Here is an 18589-nt window from a genome sequence, read left to right as displayed (position 1 = left end):
CATATGGAGTAGATGGATAAGGAAAGCCATTCAGCACTGCTCTCTCTGAGCTGTGTGCTCGTGCGCAAGCACACAGTTTTTGAGACCAATGTATACAATACATTTTGGGGTGCACAAAGAATTGTGTGAAAACAAATAATTTTGTACTGCACACACCGTTTTTTTAAAAGTGTACACACAGTTTTAGAAAGTGTGCACAAAATAATTTTTTTGCACACACAGATAAGATAAAATTAGAAGGAACATTGACATCCAGATAATTTTACCATTTCATTTCATCTCCCCTTTGTTATATCTTAATGCTTCTCACCTACTATCATTTTCCAGTGGTTGTCACCCAAATGAAATGCATTTTTTTACAGTTATTAATCTTTTAATGTATATCAGTAGCTTCATTGTAGATGCTAAGTCATCTATACTAACATCTAAGGTTTAAGACTTAATCTTGAGTTATGTTAAACTGGTTCTGCAATACTCAAAACTATAAGCACTTGACAAATCTGTATATTAATTTATGGGTGACTCAGTTGATATAGAGAACTCGACTTTCAGTGTTACTTTTCTCATAAATGTTTCTTTTGTTTCGTCAAGCTTAAAAGAATTGCTGCCGCTCCAGAGAATGTTTTTCGTGTTGAAGGTGGATTTAAAGATCTGGGATTAATTATCAATTCAGTAAGTATTAAAAAAGATGTTACTGATGCTGATAGTATGCTGCTAAATCATTGTTCATTTTATTGTGGATGAAAAGTACTGTATATTTATCCTGTTTATGTATGAAAAAACCTAACCTTTAGATTGTAAGCCTATTGGGAGCAGATCAATTAATGGTTCAGCTTCACATTAATAAATGATTGAAACAGTAACCAATAAAAAGGTCTTGAATGTTATATGTTATTAACTGAAGATTCATTGATTGTTTTAATGCATTAACTCTTTCCTGGGAGGTGTCCCTTTGCTGCCTCCCATTGACTAGGCACCTATATGGAACTTTTCAGCCCCCAAAATTATCTTGTGCCAATTTCAAACTAATAAACCACCAGTAATTTTGCCATTCCCAATGAATGTAAGTAGGCCACAATTGAACAAAATACCCAGTATTTAGCAGTCTTACACATCTTAGCAGTCACAACAGTGATAAATACAGGATAGGAATGCATTAAAAAGGAAAGTTGTTGGGATCAGTCTAGGTTAATTTAACTATAACTTTCAAAAAGGAGATGTGAAACTATTTTTCTAAATAAAAAAACTACTTTTCAGGGTCACTTGCCACTATTGTAGTCTTTTTTTAATACATTTTACACACAGTTCCATAGTGTTGTGCTATTTGAGCATCGTCAAAAAAGTGAAACTAACATGGTCCCAATGCATCTCTACAGGAAAGACAAAAACCAGTGATAAACACAGGCAATTTCTCCTGCGTTTCAGTGCAGCTTCACTCTGAGAAATGAGAAGGTGTGCATATACACCCCCAAATCAACTCTGTCTGTGCACTCACAGGTTAATGCCTTGCCTGTTAGCACTGATAACACAGAGTGGATGGAAGCAGCTTGGCCTTTTCCCCACCTGCATGTCTTTGCAGCAATGAAAACACCTGTTATATATAGTTACATAGTTACATAGTTACATAGGGTTGAAAAAAGACCTGTGTCCATCAAGTTCAACCCATCCAAGTAAATCCAGCACATCTAACCCACACCTACCAATCTATACACTCACATACATAAACTATAAATACAACCACTAGTACTAACTGTAGATATTAGTATCACAATAGCCTTGGATATTCTGATTGATCAAGAACTCATCCAGGCCCCTCTTAAAGGCATTAACAGAATCTGCCATTACCACATCACTAGGAAGGGCATTCCATAACCTCACTGCCCTCACCGTGAAAAACCACCTACGCTGCTTCAAATGGAAACTCCTTTCCTCTAATCTAAAGGGGTGACCTCTGGTGCGTTGATTGTTTTTATGGGAAAAAAGAACATCCCCCAACTGCCTATAATCCCCTCTAATGTACTTGTACAGAGTAATCATGTCCCCTCGCAAGCGCCTCTTTTCCAGAGAAAACAACCCCAACCTCGACAGTCTAACCTCATAGTTTAAATCTTCCATCCCCTTAACCAGTTTAGTTGCACGTCTCTGCACTCTCTCCAGCTCATTAATATCCTTCTTAAGGACTGGAGCCCAAAACTGCACTGCATACTCAAGGTGAGGCCTTACCAGGGACCTATAAAGGGGCAAAATTATGTTCTCATCCCTTGAGTCAATGCCCTTTTTTATACAAGACAGCACTTTATTTGCTTTAGTAGCTACAGAATGACACTGCCTGGAATTAGACAACTTGTTATCAACAAAAACCCCTAGATCCTTCTCCATTAAGGATACCCCCAACACACTACCATTCAGTAGATAGTTTGTGTTTATATTATTTCTACCAAAGTGCATAACTTTGCACTTATCAACATTGAACCTCATTTTCCAGTTTGCTGCCCAGTTATCTAATTTTGTCAAATCGCTCTGCAAAGCGGCAGCATCCTGCATGGAACTTATAGTTTTGCACAATTTAGTGTCATCAGCAAAAATAGAAACAATACTGTCTATGCCCACCTCCAGGTCATTAATAAACAAGTTAAACAGCAAAGGACCAAGGACTGACCCCTGCGGTACTCCACTAACCACACTGGTCCAATTAGAAAATGTTCCATTTACAACCACTCTTTGTACTCTATCCTTCAGCCAGTTCTCTATCCAATTACAAATATTATGTTCTAGGCCAATATTCCTTAATTTGATCATTAACCTTCTGTGAGGTACTGTATCAAACGCTTTAGCAAAGTCCAAGTAGATGACATCAACTGCCATTCCAGCATCAAGGTTCCTACTCACCTCCTCATAAAAGGCAACTAAATTAGTCTGGCAAGATCTGTTACGCATAAAACCATGCTGGCACAAACTAATAGTATTGTGAACTGCAATGTATTCAAGTACCCTATCCCTTATTACCCCTTCCAAAAGTTTTCCTACTACTGATGTCAGACTAACAGGCCTATAGTTTTCAGGCTGAGAACGGGATCCCTTTTTAAATAACGGCACCACATTAGCAATCCGCCAGTCTCTTGGCACCATGCCAGACCTCAATGAATCCTGAAAAATTAAGTGAAGAGGTTTGGCAATCACAGCGCTCAGCTCATTTAATACCCTGGGATGAATCCCATCCGGCCCTGGACCTTTGTTTACCTTTACATGTTCAAGTCTCTTTTGAATTTCCTCCCGAGTGACCCACGCGTCAGTAGCTAAATTACTAGAACTGGGCATATTACAAGGGAAGCCTTCATTATCTGGCTCCTCAGATGTATAGACAGATGAAAAATAAGAGTTCAAAATTTCAGCTTTTTCCCCGTTTTCATCAACCAACGTACCCCCCCGTGATAATAAAGTTCCCACCCCTTCTTGCTTCATTTTTTTACTATTCACATAATTAAAAAATAATTTTGGATTCTTTTTACTCCTAGCTGCAATATCCCTTTCCATCTCTATTTTAGCTTGCCTGATAGCTTTTTTGCATGCTTTATTTGCTTCCTTGTACCTGATGAAAGTTTCCGCTGTCCCAGCTAACTTGAATGCCCTAAAAGCACGTTTTTTCTTACCAACCTCGACAATAACACTTTTATTCAGCCATAAAGGTTTTGCTTTGCGATGCCTCTCCTTGCTTACTAGGGGGATATACTGTTGTGTATACCTACAAAGCAATGTTTTAAAGATGTTCCATTTTCCTTCTGTGTCTAACCCCATGAAAAGCCTTTCCCAGTTGACACATTGCAGAGATGCCCTTATACTGGCAAAGTCTGCACGTCTAAAATTGAGTGTTTTAGTTACTCCCTTATAGCGCTGTCTCTGCAGCATTATCTCAAAGGAGACCATGTTGTGATCACTGTTCCCCAAATGCTCACCCACACAAATGTTAGAGATAAGTTCATTATTATTAGAAATCACCAGGTCCAAAATAGCGTCATTCCTAGTGGGTTCTTGAACTGCCTGAAATAAAAAGTTGTCATTTAGCATATTTACAAACCTACTAGCTTTTTCTGACTTAGCCACCCCATTACTCCAGTCAATGTCCGGATAATTAAAGTCCCCCATAACAACAACTTGACCCAGTTTTGAAGCCTCCTCCATTTGCAACAATAGCTGGGCCTCATCCCCCTCATCTATACGGGGTGGTTTATAACATACACCAATGATCATTTTCTTTGTGACCTTCAGCCCTACTGAAATTTCTACCCAAAGAGATTCGACGTTTTCATTGGTAATGTCTTTATTACATGGCTTTAAGTCTGACTTTACGTAAAGACAAACCCCTCCACCCTTTTTAATCTCTCTGTCCCTCCTAAAAAGTGTATAACCATTTAAATTCACAGCCCAGTCGCATTTATCATCCCACCAGGTCTCAGTGATACCTATTAAATCATAATTTTCAATACATGCAATAGCTTGCAGCTCCCCTAATTTACCCGACAAGCTACGCGCATTAGCCAGCATGCAGCGGAGATTATTACTTCTCCCTCTGATGTTTACATTAGCTAAGGGAGAATTAGAGCTAAGGCAATTATGAGACTGCTTTCCTTGTAATGGAAGCTCCTTATCTGATAAACTATATGCCCCCCTCACTCCTCCCCCACAACCCTTTGCTAGTCCCCCTACCCCGTCTACACTAATTTTCCCATGGAATTCTAGCTCACCCACCCCCCCCTTGTCTAGTTTAAACACTCCTCCAACCTCTTAACCATTCTCTCCCCTAGCACAGCAGACCCCCTTCCATTGAGGTGCAATCCGTCAGGGCTGTATAGATTGTACCCCAAGGAAAAGTCAGCCCAGTGCTCTAGGAACCCAAACCCTTCCTTCCTACACCAAGACTTTAGCCACGCATTTAGCTCCCTAAGCTCCCGCTGTCTCCCTAAACTTGCACGTGGCACCGGCAGAATTTCCGAAAAAATTACATTGGAGGACCTTTGCCTAATCTTAGAGCCTAGATCCCTGAACTCACTCTTTAAAGTCCCCCACCTACCGTTCATTTTGTCGTTAGTACCGATATGTACCAAGACAGCCGGGTCATGCCCAGCCCCTCCCAATAATGTGTCAACCCGATCAACCACATGCCGAACCCTGGCACCAGGAAGACAGCAAACTGTCCGGTTGAAGCGATCCGCTCGACAGATTACCCTGTCCACTTTCCTAATGATCGAATCCCCTATAACCACCATCTGTTTAGGCCTAGCTCTGCTCTCCTCCCCATCACTACTAGTGAAACTGGTCTCCCGGCTGTTAGAGAGATCAGCCTCACCTAGAACCGCCAATCCAGAGTTCACACTCCCATCTTCTTCACACAATCTGGCAAATCTGTTGGGATGCGCAAACCCTGGAGCAGCCTCCCTTTTCCTTTTCCCCACACTAGATTTTCTAACTGTCACCCAGCTTACTGCCCTATCATCCTTTTGCTGCTCCCCTCCCCCCCTACTATCTGACCCCACTAGTTCTTGTTCAGTTAACAAGAGACCCCTCTCAAGATTGTTGATTGAACGCAGTGTTGCGACGTGTTCCTCTAGGACTCTAACGCGAGCCTCTAAAGTGGCAATTCGCTCACATCCACAACAGAGGTATGCACTTTGGAACTGTTGTTCCACAACTGCATACATGTGGCAGGCTGTGCACTGTGTCAGACCTTCAATGTTGCTACCACTCATTCTCCCAGTTACAAGAACAGTTAAACAAAAATAGGTGTAAGGACTTGTAGTAAATACCTTGTTTTACCTTGTTTTTAACTCCCTTAGTGTTTAACTCCCTGAGTTTATAACTCCACTTACAGAGTCCCACTTAAAGAGCAAACACTTACAGAGCACCTACCACCAGAGCAAGCTCCACTGGACTGCCTGTGGTTCTATTTATGCAGTCTGTAAAGGTGAACTAATCAAACCCCACCCTCCTCAAGCTGAGGGTAATTACAAGGGAATGTAACCTGCTGTAAGCCTATGGATCCCACAAACTTTGTAAATTAGCTCCAAAAACAACAATTACTTATGAAAAAAAATAAATAAAACCCAATAGTAAAAAAACACAATGGTTTTGATAAAGTTAGTAAAGAATACTTATCCCTTTTTAGTTGAAATGAAAGCAAGTTGATTCAACCAGCCACCAGCCTGTTAGTAAGCAGCTCACTGGACTGCCTGTGGTTCTATTTATGCAGTCTGTAAAGGTGAACTAATCAAACCCCACCCTCCTCAAGCTGAGGGTAATTACAAGGGAATGTAACCTGCTGTAAGCCTATGGATCCCACAAACTTTGTAAATTAGCTCCAAAAACAACAATTACTTATGAAAAAAAATAAATAAAACCCAACAGTAAAAAAACACAATGTTTTTGATAAAGTTAGTAAAGAATACTTATCCCTTTTTAGTTGAAATGAAAGCAAGTTGATTCAACCAGCCACTAGCCTGTTAGTAAGCCACCAGCCTGTTAGTATGAAACTGACCTAAGTACAGAAATGTGAGAACATGGCAATGGATCAAGTGAAATCCAGGTCCATTCTTTCTCTTCTGCTCTTTTTACTTTGATATTAGTATGCTGTAAATATTATATATTCAGTGTAATTAACATAACATAGGTATTTATCGTGTATAAAAGGATGCCCCATTCACCAGATAGATCTGTGTGGACTTCGCTTTTGCGAAGTATGTATTTCCATCCCCTTCTGTAAGTGTGTCTGCTCCTGCTGGTGCCTTTGGTCTCTGTCAAGAGGATACTCTGCTATTACAGAATGTAACCATCACTGTGTCGTGGCATGCTGTCAGCAACAGATGTCTGGCAAGGTTTAAAAGCATATTGTACAACAATTTCTTTTTTCTAGTAGCATAAAGAGAAGCAGACAATTTGAATGCCATATTCACAATGAAAGAAAATTAATTGTAAATGAGCAAGCATAGAAATGTAAAGACTTTATTTTAAATACAGTAACTGTCATAGGTGGGAGACACAACACCTCTGCTCTTGGCTATTTAACAGAAAACTAAACCTAAGGATTAGGCTAAAATTGCTAGACCCTTATGTTCTTGGTTTACTGTGACAGCCTAGGGACACTGCAGCCTAGATGATTTTTTTTTTATTCAGCCTAGATATTTTTTTGTTGGGACACAGTGTATAGTCAGTCTACAGACAACTATTGCAAATAAGCTAAACTTAGTCACAAAAAAACAAATCAACCACCAGAATTTAAGCAGAAGAGTCATTTATATCTTTTATTTATAATGTTTAAAGTTAGTGAGGATCAGTTTTAGATATTATTAATGAAGATCAAATAATAAATCAGATAATGAATTAGTCAGGCAGGCTGCATAGATACAGACATGGCAGTAGTTGGGTGGCATGTAGGTATCTCCTGGAAAACCCTCTATCTTAAAGGAGACATATTGGATAAATGGGAAAAACTCTAATTTTGTAGGCAATTATGAGTAATGTATGGTGCTGGATTCACTTTGGGCTATACATTAATCCTGTCTGTAAGATTTGGCCCCTTTATTGGAGCTCCCTATAGATCCTATCATTCTCTGTCAGTGTTTCAAATGAGGGGTGGGCGTGTCCTAACAGTCCCTGCCAGAAGCTCAGTAAGAAGGGGGATAGCCAATCAGAGCCCTGCACTCAGACAAGTAAAGACAGGCTTCAGTTCCCTATCAGGTCAGCCCAGCTGCTGATTGGTTCCTATCTTACAGTGCCTCGTACTGAGAGCCGCCGGCCCCCCTGCACATCCAGAGAATTCAGCCTGCAGGCAGTGGAACAGATGGGCTGGTTTAGCTGGGTTTTGGTGGAATTTCTCAATCAAACAGTCCGAAACACACCTTTTTAAGTACAGGTATGGGACCTGTTATCCAGAATGCTCTGAGTTTTACTGGGGTTTTCCGGATAAGGGATCTTTCCGTAATTTGGATCTCTATAACATAAGTCTGCTAAAAATTATTTAAAGGAGAGGGAAAGGCAAAGTCACTTGGGGGGCCAAAATGTTAGGCACCCTAAAGTGACTTTAATCGCCTACCTTTTACCCCGGGGTACCTGCAGCGCTTTCTACTTCCGGGTTCTCTCGCGCGCATGCGCAGTAGAGTGAAAAGCCGAACATTAACAGAGAAGTCGGCTTTTCACTCTACTGCTCATGCGCCTGTCCTTAGTTGTTCCAAGAACAAAGCCGGAAGTAGGAAGCGCTTGCTACAGGTACCCCGGGCTGGTGCTGTTTTCTCCTAACAGGGGCACCAGCCTGGGGTACAAGGTAAGCGATTAAAGTCACTTGGGGGTGCCTAACATTTTGGCACCCCCAAGTGACTTTGCCTTTTGTTGCCCTTTAAACATTAAATAAACCCAATAGAATTGTTTTGCCTCCAATAAGGATTAATTGTAACTGTAAAAAGGAAATCATTTTTAAAAATTAGAATTGTTTGCTTATAATGGTGTCTATGGGGGATGGCCTTTCTGTAATTCGGAACCTGGATAACGGGTTTTGGGATAAGGGATCCCATACCTGTACAATCCTTCTACATTTAGAGGAGTATAATTCACTGGTACAATCTTAATTTTTATATGATATGTCTCCTTTAAGACTCCTATTAGCACCCATTTCCCAGGTACAATAAAAGTAATATAGACACCAAAAAACTACCTGTAGGTCGTGTTGATTGTTTTTAGCTGATAGAGCTGCTTTTGTAAGTAATTGGTACTTGAAGTTCCTAAACCTGCATGTATTAAAACTGTCAGTTATAGTTTCTAATGCTAACGGCCTGCTGCTGTACAAATATGGCCGCCCCCTCATAGAGGAACATAGGGTTTGGATGTGTAATGTGAACGTTTAAGGCAAAATTAAAAATAGCATGCTAAGTGTTATCGTTTCTGGTTTCTGGTGTCAGTATCTCTTCAATTCCCATGGAAAAGTGTCCCCCATAAAGAATCTCTGTCTTCAGCTATTTCCTCAAGAATATCCACTTTCATTGGCTCATCCGCTCCTTGATTGTTATGTAGTGGAGCTGCTTTTCCACTGACAACAGCAGCAATGTGACAGCAGTGATAAACAGCAGCCACAAAGTTTAACTTGTTATAATGGTGGTGTAGTCAAAGGGAATGTCAAAAGTATTAGTGGCCTAAATAAAAATGTGCATAATGTACCAAACAGTACCAAATCTGATAACCTAACCCTAGGTTGTGTGCCATTTAGATATGCAATTGAAAAAGAACTGGGGGCTTGGGTTACAAGGGGCTGGGAAATTCTAAACTTACAGTAAATGCCTATGAAAGGTGTGAAAAACAGAGCTCTAATACCTCTCACTATGGTCAATCCACCTTGAGTTGAATTTTTAATCAGGTGCAATGTACAGAGAGTTGACTGCAAAGTCCAGTGCTAGGGGTGCAATTACCTTTTACCCCTATTGTTGCTAAATGAAACCTTTGATTCTTTAAATACCTTACTAGCATTTATTAAGAGAAAATAATGCAAAATGACACAAAGTCATGCCTGGTGTTGTATATATTTATGTCTGTATGCAGTATAAAATAATTAGACACATTTTCTTAGTACTTTGGGTACCACAATGCATTTTTGCCTTCACTATGCATTGCTGGTACCATTTTTAAATCAATTTAAAATAAATAATTTGCTTTATTGTAACCAATGGGTGTGTGAAACCATCAACCATTATTTAATTACTAATGATAACTTGATTTAGTAGCTATTTCCTAATTTTAAAGAATTGAAAAAATGGCCATTACAAAAAAAAGGTAGTATTGGCCTTTAATACATCAAGTCAATAATGGGAAATAATAAATAGGCAGCTCTTATTTGTAAGCATAACTAAAAGATTACCTGGCACATTTACCAATGAAAGGAAATTATTCTTTGTGAAATCCTTTATGAAGCAGTATAAGATCTTACACCAGTATGTAAGATGTCATTATAAACATATGAATAAAACCTAATGTGGTTTGTTTTGGTTTCAGTCATTCGCAATTTCAATATTTATTTGCTGGTTAATGGCTTTCTCTTTCAAATTCATTATCCTACAAGTAGAGATAGCACAGTGGGTAGTCATTGTGGTTGTTACACTGGAGAGTGTCACATTTTTCATTCTTCTTTAGAATTGTTTCTTTTTATTTTGCTGCAATCATTTTCAGCATGAGGCAATGTTTCAGCATTCTCGCAGCGTTTGGCAAAGAGCAGGAATAAAACACTCCACGTGTTTCATTTTTATGGCATCATTTTTTCAAGTCAAATTTTAGTAGCAATATTAGTAGGAATATTAAGTCCCTTCTTCATCTGCAAACTGTTTATCTCTTTTATTACTAGACCACATATATTTTACATCTGTTGGCTTCACTTGAAAACCATTGCATTTACATAAATATATGTAGTTATTCACATGTAACAATTGAAGAGCACTAAACGGGTGACAAATGTAAATGCCACTGTTGTTTAGATACTGGCTTGTTTTAATCTGGCAAATATCTTGGAAAAGTCTCTTAGGGAAGTTTAAGGAAACCAGTTCTTAAAATGTTATTGACAATAATTAAAATTTAATATAGTGACAGGAAAAATGTGTCCTAAACTCCACTCTATAGCTGGACTAATGCTCTGGATTAGGACATCCCAGAACGACTACTACACAGATTTAGGGAATGGGGGCAAGGTCCCTCTGATCTAAACATATTTTAAATAGCCACTTTATTAGCTTTCTTTTAAGGTTTCTTCATTTGTTTTTATCCAGGGTCATACTTCACCTTCTGTATTTGCTGCATTTACATCCGTTGTGCTCAATAGTTGTGGATATAAGTAACTGGGGTAGGGAAATGGGGCTTTGCTACAGTCAATGAACTTGAAAAACAAAACTGTACAAGGGCCCCTATTTGAACTGTGGCCACAATCTATCTCCAAGTATATGAACATGCATTTATTCATGTTTATAACAACATTGCATTCACCCATATGAGCAGACAGCTTGTTGTGCAGCTATACAGGGGCCGTATACACAGGACCACCCCCAGAAAGTCACTTATCTGGTTTCCAGTTAGGGGCAAAGGGATTAAATATTTAGCCACTGATTCACCATATTTGCAGCAGGTGAAATGGACTTACAAATACCAGTGTTTAAGCTTCTTAATGCACAACATTTGTTGAACAGCTGAGCTCAAAATAGCTTCCAGCATGCTGAACATGGACACATGGCACATCTGAAGAAGGATCTTTAATTAAAAAATGATGTGTGCTGCATTTATACTGATTTCTGTGCCAGATGTAATTCATTGCATGGATACTAAATTTGAAATGTTTCCTATACTTTTGGTAATCTGTTTTGTTAACTGTGTAAAAATAAAGCCATTTAATGTATCTGTAAAATTAATAAACCACATGCCAATTTGTGTTACAGATTTTAGAGAAGTCTTGCACAGAAATACTCTATGTGGATCCATCTTCAGTCTGTGTAGGGGGTAAGATAATTTTTGCTGCTAAAGCCTATATCTTGATTGAAGAGTGCATTCGTTTTTTTTTTTCTCCTTTTTGCTGCTGGATATTACTTTGTAGTTGTACCAAATGAAATAAACCTTCTCAGCTCGGACTATTCTGCCTTATAGCCAGATAAATATTCATGGAAGAATGTTTTTATGGAAAGGATGTTGATCCGAAAAAATAAATAAAAGTGATTGAGGGTAACTACACTAAACTTATTCCATGCACAAATGTTATATATTTATTTACCTCTTACTATTTATTGGGACTCTGCTTTTAGCTATATACAAACTGCAGCCTAATATTTAATCTAGTTCATGGATACCTTTTCAGCTGGTAAAATTGTAGTCTTGAGATCAACACCAAACTACAAACTAAGAAATAGAAAGTAACATACATTATCTGTAGAGAAAAAGAAGTATTTATGCAAAATTAGTGAATATAGATGATGATTAGTAATGGGCGAAATTTTTTGCTAGGCATGGATTCACCGCAAATTTCCTAGTTTCACCATTGGCGGCAAAATTCAGCGTGCTGACAAAAAATGTCATCCATGGCAAAAAAAAAAATTATCATATGTAGTAACAATGACACCTGTCAAAAGAAATTGTTGTACACATCATTTTTGGTCACGCGCAACATTTTCGCTATTTCGAGAATCTTTTGAAAGATTCGCAAATTTTTAGGAGAAGTTAAACAGGGCAGTTTCGCTCATAACTAATGCCTGATCTTTACAATTCAGTGAGATGTGGATAGATTACTTTACTCCATATAAACCTGCCCACATTTTTTCTGTGTATCACTTTTAGGTGGGAACAAGCTGATATGGTGCAAAGGGACCACCTATAATGGCTGTATACAGTTAGTACAGCTATATATATATATACTGTATATATATATATTAACCCAAATTAGAGTTGGCATTTACTTATATACTGTATTTAGTGGAATATTTTGTGGAAAAAGATTTGTGGAAGATTTAAAATTTGTCCAAATCTAAAATATTATGGATTTGATGCATCCCTTAAAATGTTAGTGTAAATTCCGGAACAACTCTGGCATACCTTAGTATATTCCAAAGCTTTTACTTAAAGAATTTATATGGAAGAGGGATATTTGCAGTGTTTAAAAACATGCCTCTGATTCCTTTAAAAATTGCTGCAAAAAACATCATGACATTTTTTTGCATGATTTGTTTATACTGGCCCTTCTGATTGATACATTATTTGTACCTGCAACAACACTGTTTCTTTTGAGGTCAAAAAACACAAAAAGGGCAATTACAGAACTGAATATTTGAAAATGATTAAAACAAATATTAAGAACAGGGCAAGAAGGGAAATGATGTACAAAGCAAAGCTTCACTAATTTAAAATTCTCATTATTCTCTTTATAGCTGAATTTCAAGTTGTCTTGAGAGGAAATGGATTCTTATTAGGACATGATCCTAATCTCGTTACTTGTACTTATGAAGTGAACAAGACAACAATACGTAAGTATACTATATTAAAAAAAAAACGTCATTTAGCACTATACGAAGAATTTCAAATGTTACATGTTGCTTCCGCTTTTGTATGTATGTATGCATGTATGTATATTTTTATTTATATAGCACTGCTTATGTATGCAGCGCTGTACTGCAGAACAATAAATAAATAAACAAACAGGGGTCATTACAATAATAGATAAATAAATACAAAAAACAATGATGAGTGCAAATGAATACAAAGTACAACTGCACTAAGCATTCGACAGAGCTAAGTGACAAAGAGGCAAGAGGATGGAGGTCCCTGCCCCATAAAGCTTACAACTTAAGTGGGAGGGTAATTTATAGACACAAACAGGAGGCAGGTTACAGTGGGTGACACTACAATATAACTGCCAGTTCAGGTGCTATGCGAGTGCCCCAAGAGATGGTGATGAGTGAATCTGTCCCGTTTTGCTTCGCCAAAAAATTTGTGAAGCATGCATAAGATTAGCGAAATGGAGAAAAAAATTACAAAACAGTGGATATGTTGCACGCAAATTTTTCACAAAATACATGGCCAATGGTGAAATGTGGAAATTTGCAGTGAATCCATGCCCGGCAAATTATTTCACCCATAACTACCAAGAGATAGTCTTTGGGGCACATTTATCAAAATATGAGTTTAGAGCTTAATACATAAAAACTCACCCACATTCTATTCGTTCCTATGGGATTTTTAGAAGCATATTTATCAATGGGTGAAAGTTAGAACTCACCATTTGATTAATATGTTTCTAAAAATCCCATAGGAATCAATAAATTGTGGGTGAGTTTTTATGTATTAAACTCACTTAATGCACATTTTGATAAATCTGCCCCTTTGTGTTTAGTTCTGAAGAGACTGAGGGGGGATTCTATTGTTGCTGGGGGAAAGCATTTTCGGATTGGTTACTTGTCCGTGATAGTAGACATTTATTGTGGATGAGTAAGTCGCTCTGTGGGTTCTTATCCTTAATGAAGGGGTTGAAAAGTATATATATATTAAGCTTTAAACTAACATTTCGAAAAATCTGCTCCAGAGTGTAGAGGGAGAACAACAACAGACCAAGAGCAGAGCTTTGTGGTACCTCTACATCAAGTTGAATTAGAGATAAGGTTTTGTTAGCATAAGAGACATTGAGGGATTGGTCTGAAAGTTAAAAAGATCCAGAATGCAGCCTGATTATGGACACCAAGCAAATGCAGAATTTGCATTAGGAGGGAGTGGTTAACCTTTAATTGTAAATCATGCCAGAATTTTATCAATGAAAGAATAAATACACCCTATTGTTATCTTGAGGCAGCATTTTTGGACTTCCTTTTCCTTTTAACATATACATATACGTATAAATATCCAGGCATTTCAAATATAGTATACATGCTATACCAGGGCTGTGACTTTTATGGCCTTTATTGTATTCTTAAACCCAAAACAGGATTCATCTATATTACATTCAATCTCAGAATTTTTGAAGATAAAACCTTCCTGCATCTCAGGTTCTGGCAGGCAACAGTTCAGTTTTAAATCTAAATCTACATTTGCATGTATAAAAATGCATGTATTAATAACATGGTCATATATTTATTTAAAGGCAGAAGAAGATGGGAACTTGTTTGTTATTCCAAATATCAGATCCAATCTAAATGGATTTTATCAATGGACAGAATATTTTCTAAAGCTGCCTGGCGTCACTTCCAGTTCGGCATGTGAGTGACGTGTGCACTCTATTCTATCTGCACAAGTGTGCTGTAGCTTTTGAGGCAGGGCACTGAGGCTTGGTCAAGAGGTGGTAGTAGCTCTAGGGTTTCCATGCATCATTAGACACAGCAGCACCAGAAAGACTTAGCGGGGCTGAGTGTGACTATACGCAAAGAGCATATTTTGATGAAAGTTTCTTTAATGAAAGTGGTGTAAGGTTCAACTCACAGGGGAAAAGTGCAAGTTGCCCACTGCGCTTGCAGATGTAAATGAGCCCTTTTGTTTTAATTGAATTGATCAACTCAACAGGTTATTAAATTAGGAAACTTGCTGCATAGGTCAAATAGCTAGACATTTTTCAGGATTAACAATTCAGTTTTTTTTTTTACCTTTTTTCATATTGATTTTCAAGATTTTGATCTGGATATGTAAGAACCTTTTTTTATAGCCCTGTTCTATAATATCACCATGTAGTTGAAGCAGCTTAATAAAAGACTCCTGACATTGTCAGGTTTGGAAGGTAGTTATATTACGTCTTGAAAACACATTCAGTAATCTGTGATTCTTCTTGTTTTTACAGATCAGAAACCAATCACGGTTGAGGCTCAGTATATGCTTTGTCCAGTTACAGTGCTTCATGAAGTTGGACAGTGAGTACTTCTTTAACATTAAGAAAGGGGAATTTATTTGTACAGTAAAGCAGTGAGGTAATCAATAATTATGATTATTGGACAGTGGTTTAAATATTGGTTTAATTTTTATTTTATTTAATAAGGGAACAACAAACATTTCTTAAACCTAACATTTACAGTAAACAAAAAACAATAAGGTTATAATAGTTCAGCTGAACTTCACACTACTGAAACAACTACATACTGGCCTTTATTCCTACAGCAAAGAAGTATTTTTCTGACTGTTGTCTGTGAAATAGGTTATTGTAACATATTGTATTTTTTTCATTACAATTTAAATTTATTAGGAGTCGGAGTCAGTACATTTTTGCTGACTCCGACTTCACAGCTCTAGTTATGCATATTTTTTTTGTATAATACATGGCGGAACTGCTGTTCTTTGAATTTAAAGGGGCGGTTCACCCTTAAGTTAATTTTTATTATGTTATAGAACAGCTAATTCTAAGCAACTTTTTAATTGGTCTTCATTATTTCTCCTCTCCTATTTATATACCAGTCTCTCATTCAAACGTCTCTCTGGTTACCAGATAGCTGCTGAAACACCAAACTGGAGATCTGCTGAACAAAAAATAAAATGAATAAAAAAACTACAAATAATAAAAAATGAACAAATGAAGGTGTACATCCCCTTTAATAAATTCATTTGTTAATCACTTTTTCCAAGACTTCACATGTTTACTAAACATTATACATTTGGATTAATTAATGAAAGTTTGTATCAGGTCTTGTAACTCATAGCAATCAACCTTTTTCTTCTAAATATGACAAGTAAATGCTGAAAGCTGATTGGTTGATATGGTTACATTAACGCAATAATGTTCCTTCAGTTACTTTGTCTATTAAAACTGGGGGCATTGTCTATAACATACAGGGAAAATAAAGCATTTTAATGGACAAAAGATTGGCTAAAACTATCGTATCAATCTATGACATAAAAAACATACATTTTACATTACTATATATATATATCCCCTGTGCACGGGATATCACATAAATATCAAAATAAAACAGCCAGCACCAAGGGTCTTTGTATTTCAAAAAATCTCTTGTGTATTATAATTGCATGTACAACCGACGTTTCGGTCCCTTTTGGGACCTTTTTCCAAAAGGGACCGAAACGTCGGTTGTACATGCAATTATAATACACAAGAGATTTTTTGAAATACAAAGACCCTTGGTGCTGGCTGTTTTATTTTGATATATATATATATATATATATATTATTTTTTTTACTTATATTTATTGTATTCCTGATGATATCAGATTAGCTTGCCCAATTTTAAAAAAATGTCACGTAATATAACTAATGTTTAGTTGTTTGCCTAATTAACTTTTGGCTAAGGCATCAAGCACATTAAGTAGCTAGTTAGTGTATGGTGAAAATAAACACATCTGGTGCCGCAGTAAGTGAGGGTTCTCTCTGTGTGGGTGACAGATGTGGTGATCATTTACCCTGTACTCGGCTTTTAAATAATTAACAACACGCTGGAGAAACAGTGATGTGCGGGCAAGTTCTGAGCCAGCTGTGTGTCTTATCCATTACACTGTTTCTCTATTCTAAAAGATGACAATCACAAAACTGCATTTCAGTTTGTTAGTATTAAGACCCAATAAATACTTACACAAAATATACATAGGACATATTTCCTAACATTAATATAATAAATTGATATCATTTTTGAACTTTGGATGTTACATTGATATAAAACTGCTTTAATACTTTTAATTTGATGTCTAGGCCCCAAAGAACAAAGCATTTAATTACACCCACAATAACTTTTGCAGACAAACTGCTACATATATCATATATGCAATAGTTATTTATTAAATATTCCCACTGGTTTGCTTTGATTTCTGCAAGTAGGTATAATTTAATTTATGTTACATTATAAATGTGTTTCTTATGGTAGTTTGGTATAAAGTATGGTATAAATTGCTTCTGGAAGTTCCTTCATTTAAATGCTATAGATACTAAAAAATGTAAATTTTTTAGCCCATGGTTACTTGTTCTTATTAGAAGACACATATTATCCAGCTGTACAGGGTTAAAAGCTATGTTTTGAACTATCTGACTTCCAAGCTCCTTCTTTTAACCAGTTCTAAGATATACAGTAGAGTTTATTTTCAACACATGCAGAGGACATAGGCAAATGAAATAGTTGAACGATTGCATCAATAAAAAGCAGCACGGGCAACATTTGTGTCTATGTGCACTCCTACTTCCCTTTTATGTCTGTAGCAATTCACTCAGCATCACATGTTAAATGCAAAATGCTAAGATGCTAAAGATACTAAATACAAAATGCAAAAAATGAACCCTGTTCTTGAAGGGGTTGTTCACTTTTGAAATCACTTAGTATGATGTAGAGAATAATATCCTGATACAAATTTATTATTTATTGTTGTTTTTTAGTTATTTTATTTTCAGTTCTGCAGCTCTACAGTTTGAAGTTTCAGCAGCTCTTTGGTTGGTATGTTCCAAGTTACCTTAGCAACCAGTGGTTTGGATGAGAGAATCGTTAATGACTAGAAGATGGCCTGAATAGTAAAGAAAATTACAAGTCTTTGGCTGCTGGGGTCAGTGACCGCCATTTAAAAACTGCAAAGAGTTGGAAGTAGGCAAATAATTAAAAACCTATGAAAAATAAACAATGAAGACCAAATGATACGTTTTTTAGAATTTGCCATTCTAAACTTTAATTTAACAGCGACGAGACTCGCAATTAGTAAAAAGTGGAAAAATCCACAACCTTCTAAGCTTGCGGACATACTTTCAAGAGTGAGAGATATGAGGGAGATGGAGTACATAACAGCAAACATTCATGACCATGAGAAGGTCTGGTCTACATGGGACTACTATGTAGCCAATATTAGGATATAGAATAAGCTAAAAGGATTGAGGAGACCGCCTCATACGTATGCAAATAAGTCATAACAGGATTCTGGGAAGAAATTCCTTAAGGCTCCTAGAAAAGTCCCATTTACATGGGCTTTGTCCCATTTACATGGGTTTATCCTATAGGCTAAAGCTCACCCACTGGGTTTAAAGCAGAAGCCAGGATAATAGCTGATCAGATTCCCAACTATAGACCGTTTTTGCCCTTTTTGGGGCTCATCAGTGTAGCGCAGGGTTTTCTGATCAGCTTAGGTAGAGCCAGGAG

General features: G+C 37.2%; 1 protein-coding gene across 2 annotated transcripts in view; it reads left to right on the top strand.

The window, feature by feature from the left end:
* The window catches only part of antxr2 (ANTXR cell adhesion molecule 2), a 102009-nt gene that overhangs the window by 22854 nt on the left and 60566 nt on the right, over positions 1-18589 (top strand). For both annotated transcript variants that reach the window (XM_031895921.1, NM_001127988.1), the window contains 4 exon segments: positions 592-672; positions 11451-11511; positions 12927-13022; positions 15317-15386. In XM_031895921.1, the coding sequence (XP_031751781.1) occupies positions 592-672; positions 11451-11511; positions 12927-13022; positions 15317-15386 (308 nt within the window).

This window comes from Xenopus tropicalis, chromosome 1, assembly GCF_000004195.4.
Source record: "Xenopus tropicalis strain Nigerian chromosome 1, UCB_Xtro_10.0, whole genome shotgun sequence".
Lineage (NCBI taxonomy): Eukaryota > Metazoa > Chordata > Amphibia > Anura > Pipidae > Xenopus > Xenopus tropicalis.
Note: the sequence above shows the minus strand (reverse complement) of the source record. Positions and strands in the feature narration are given on the sequence as shown.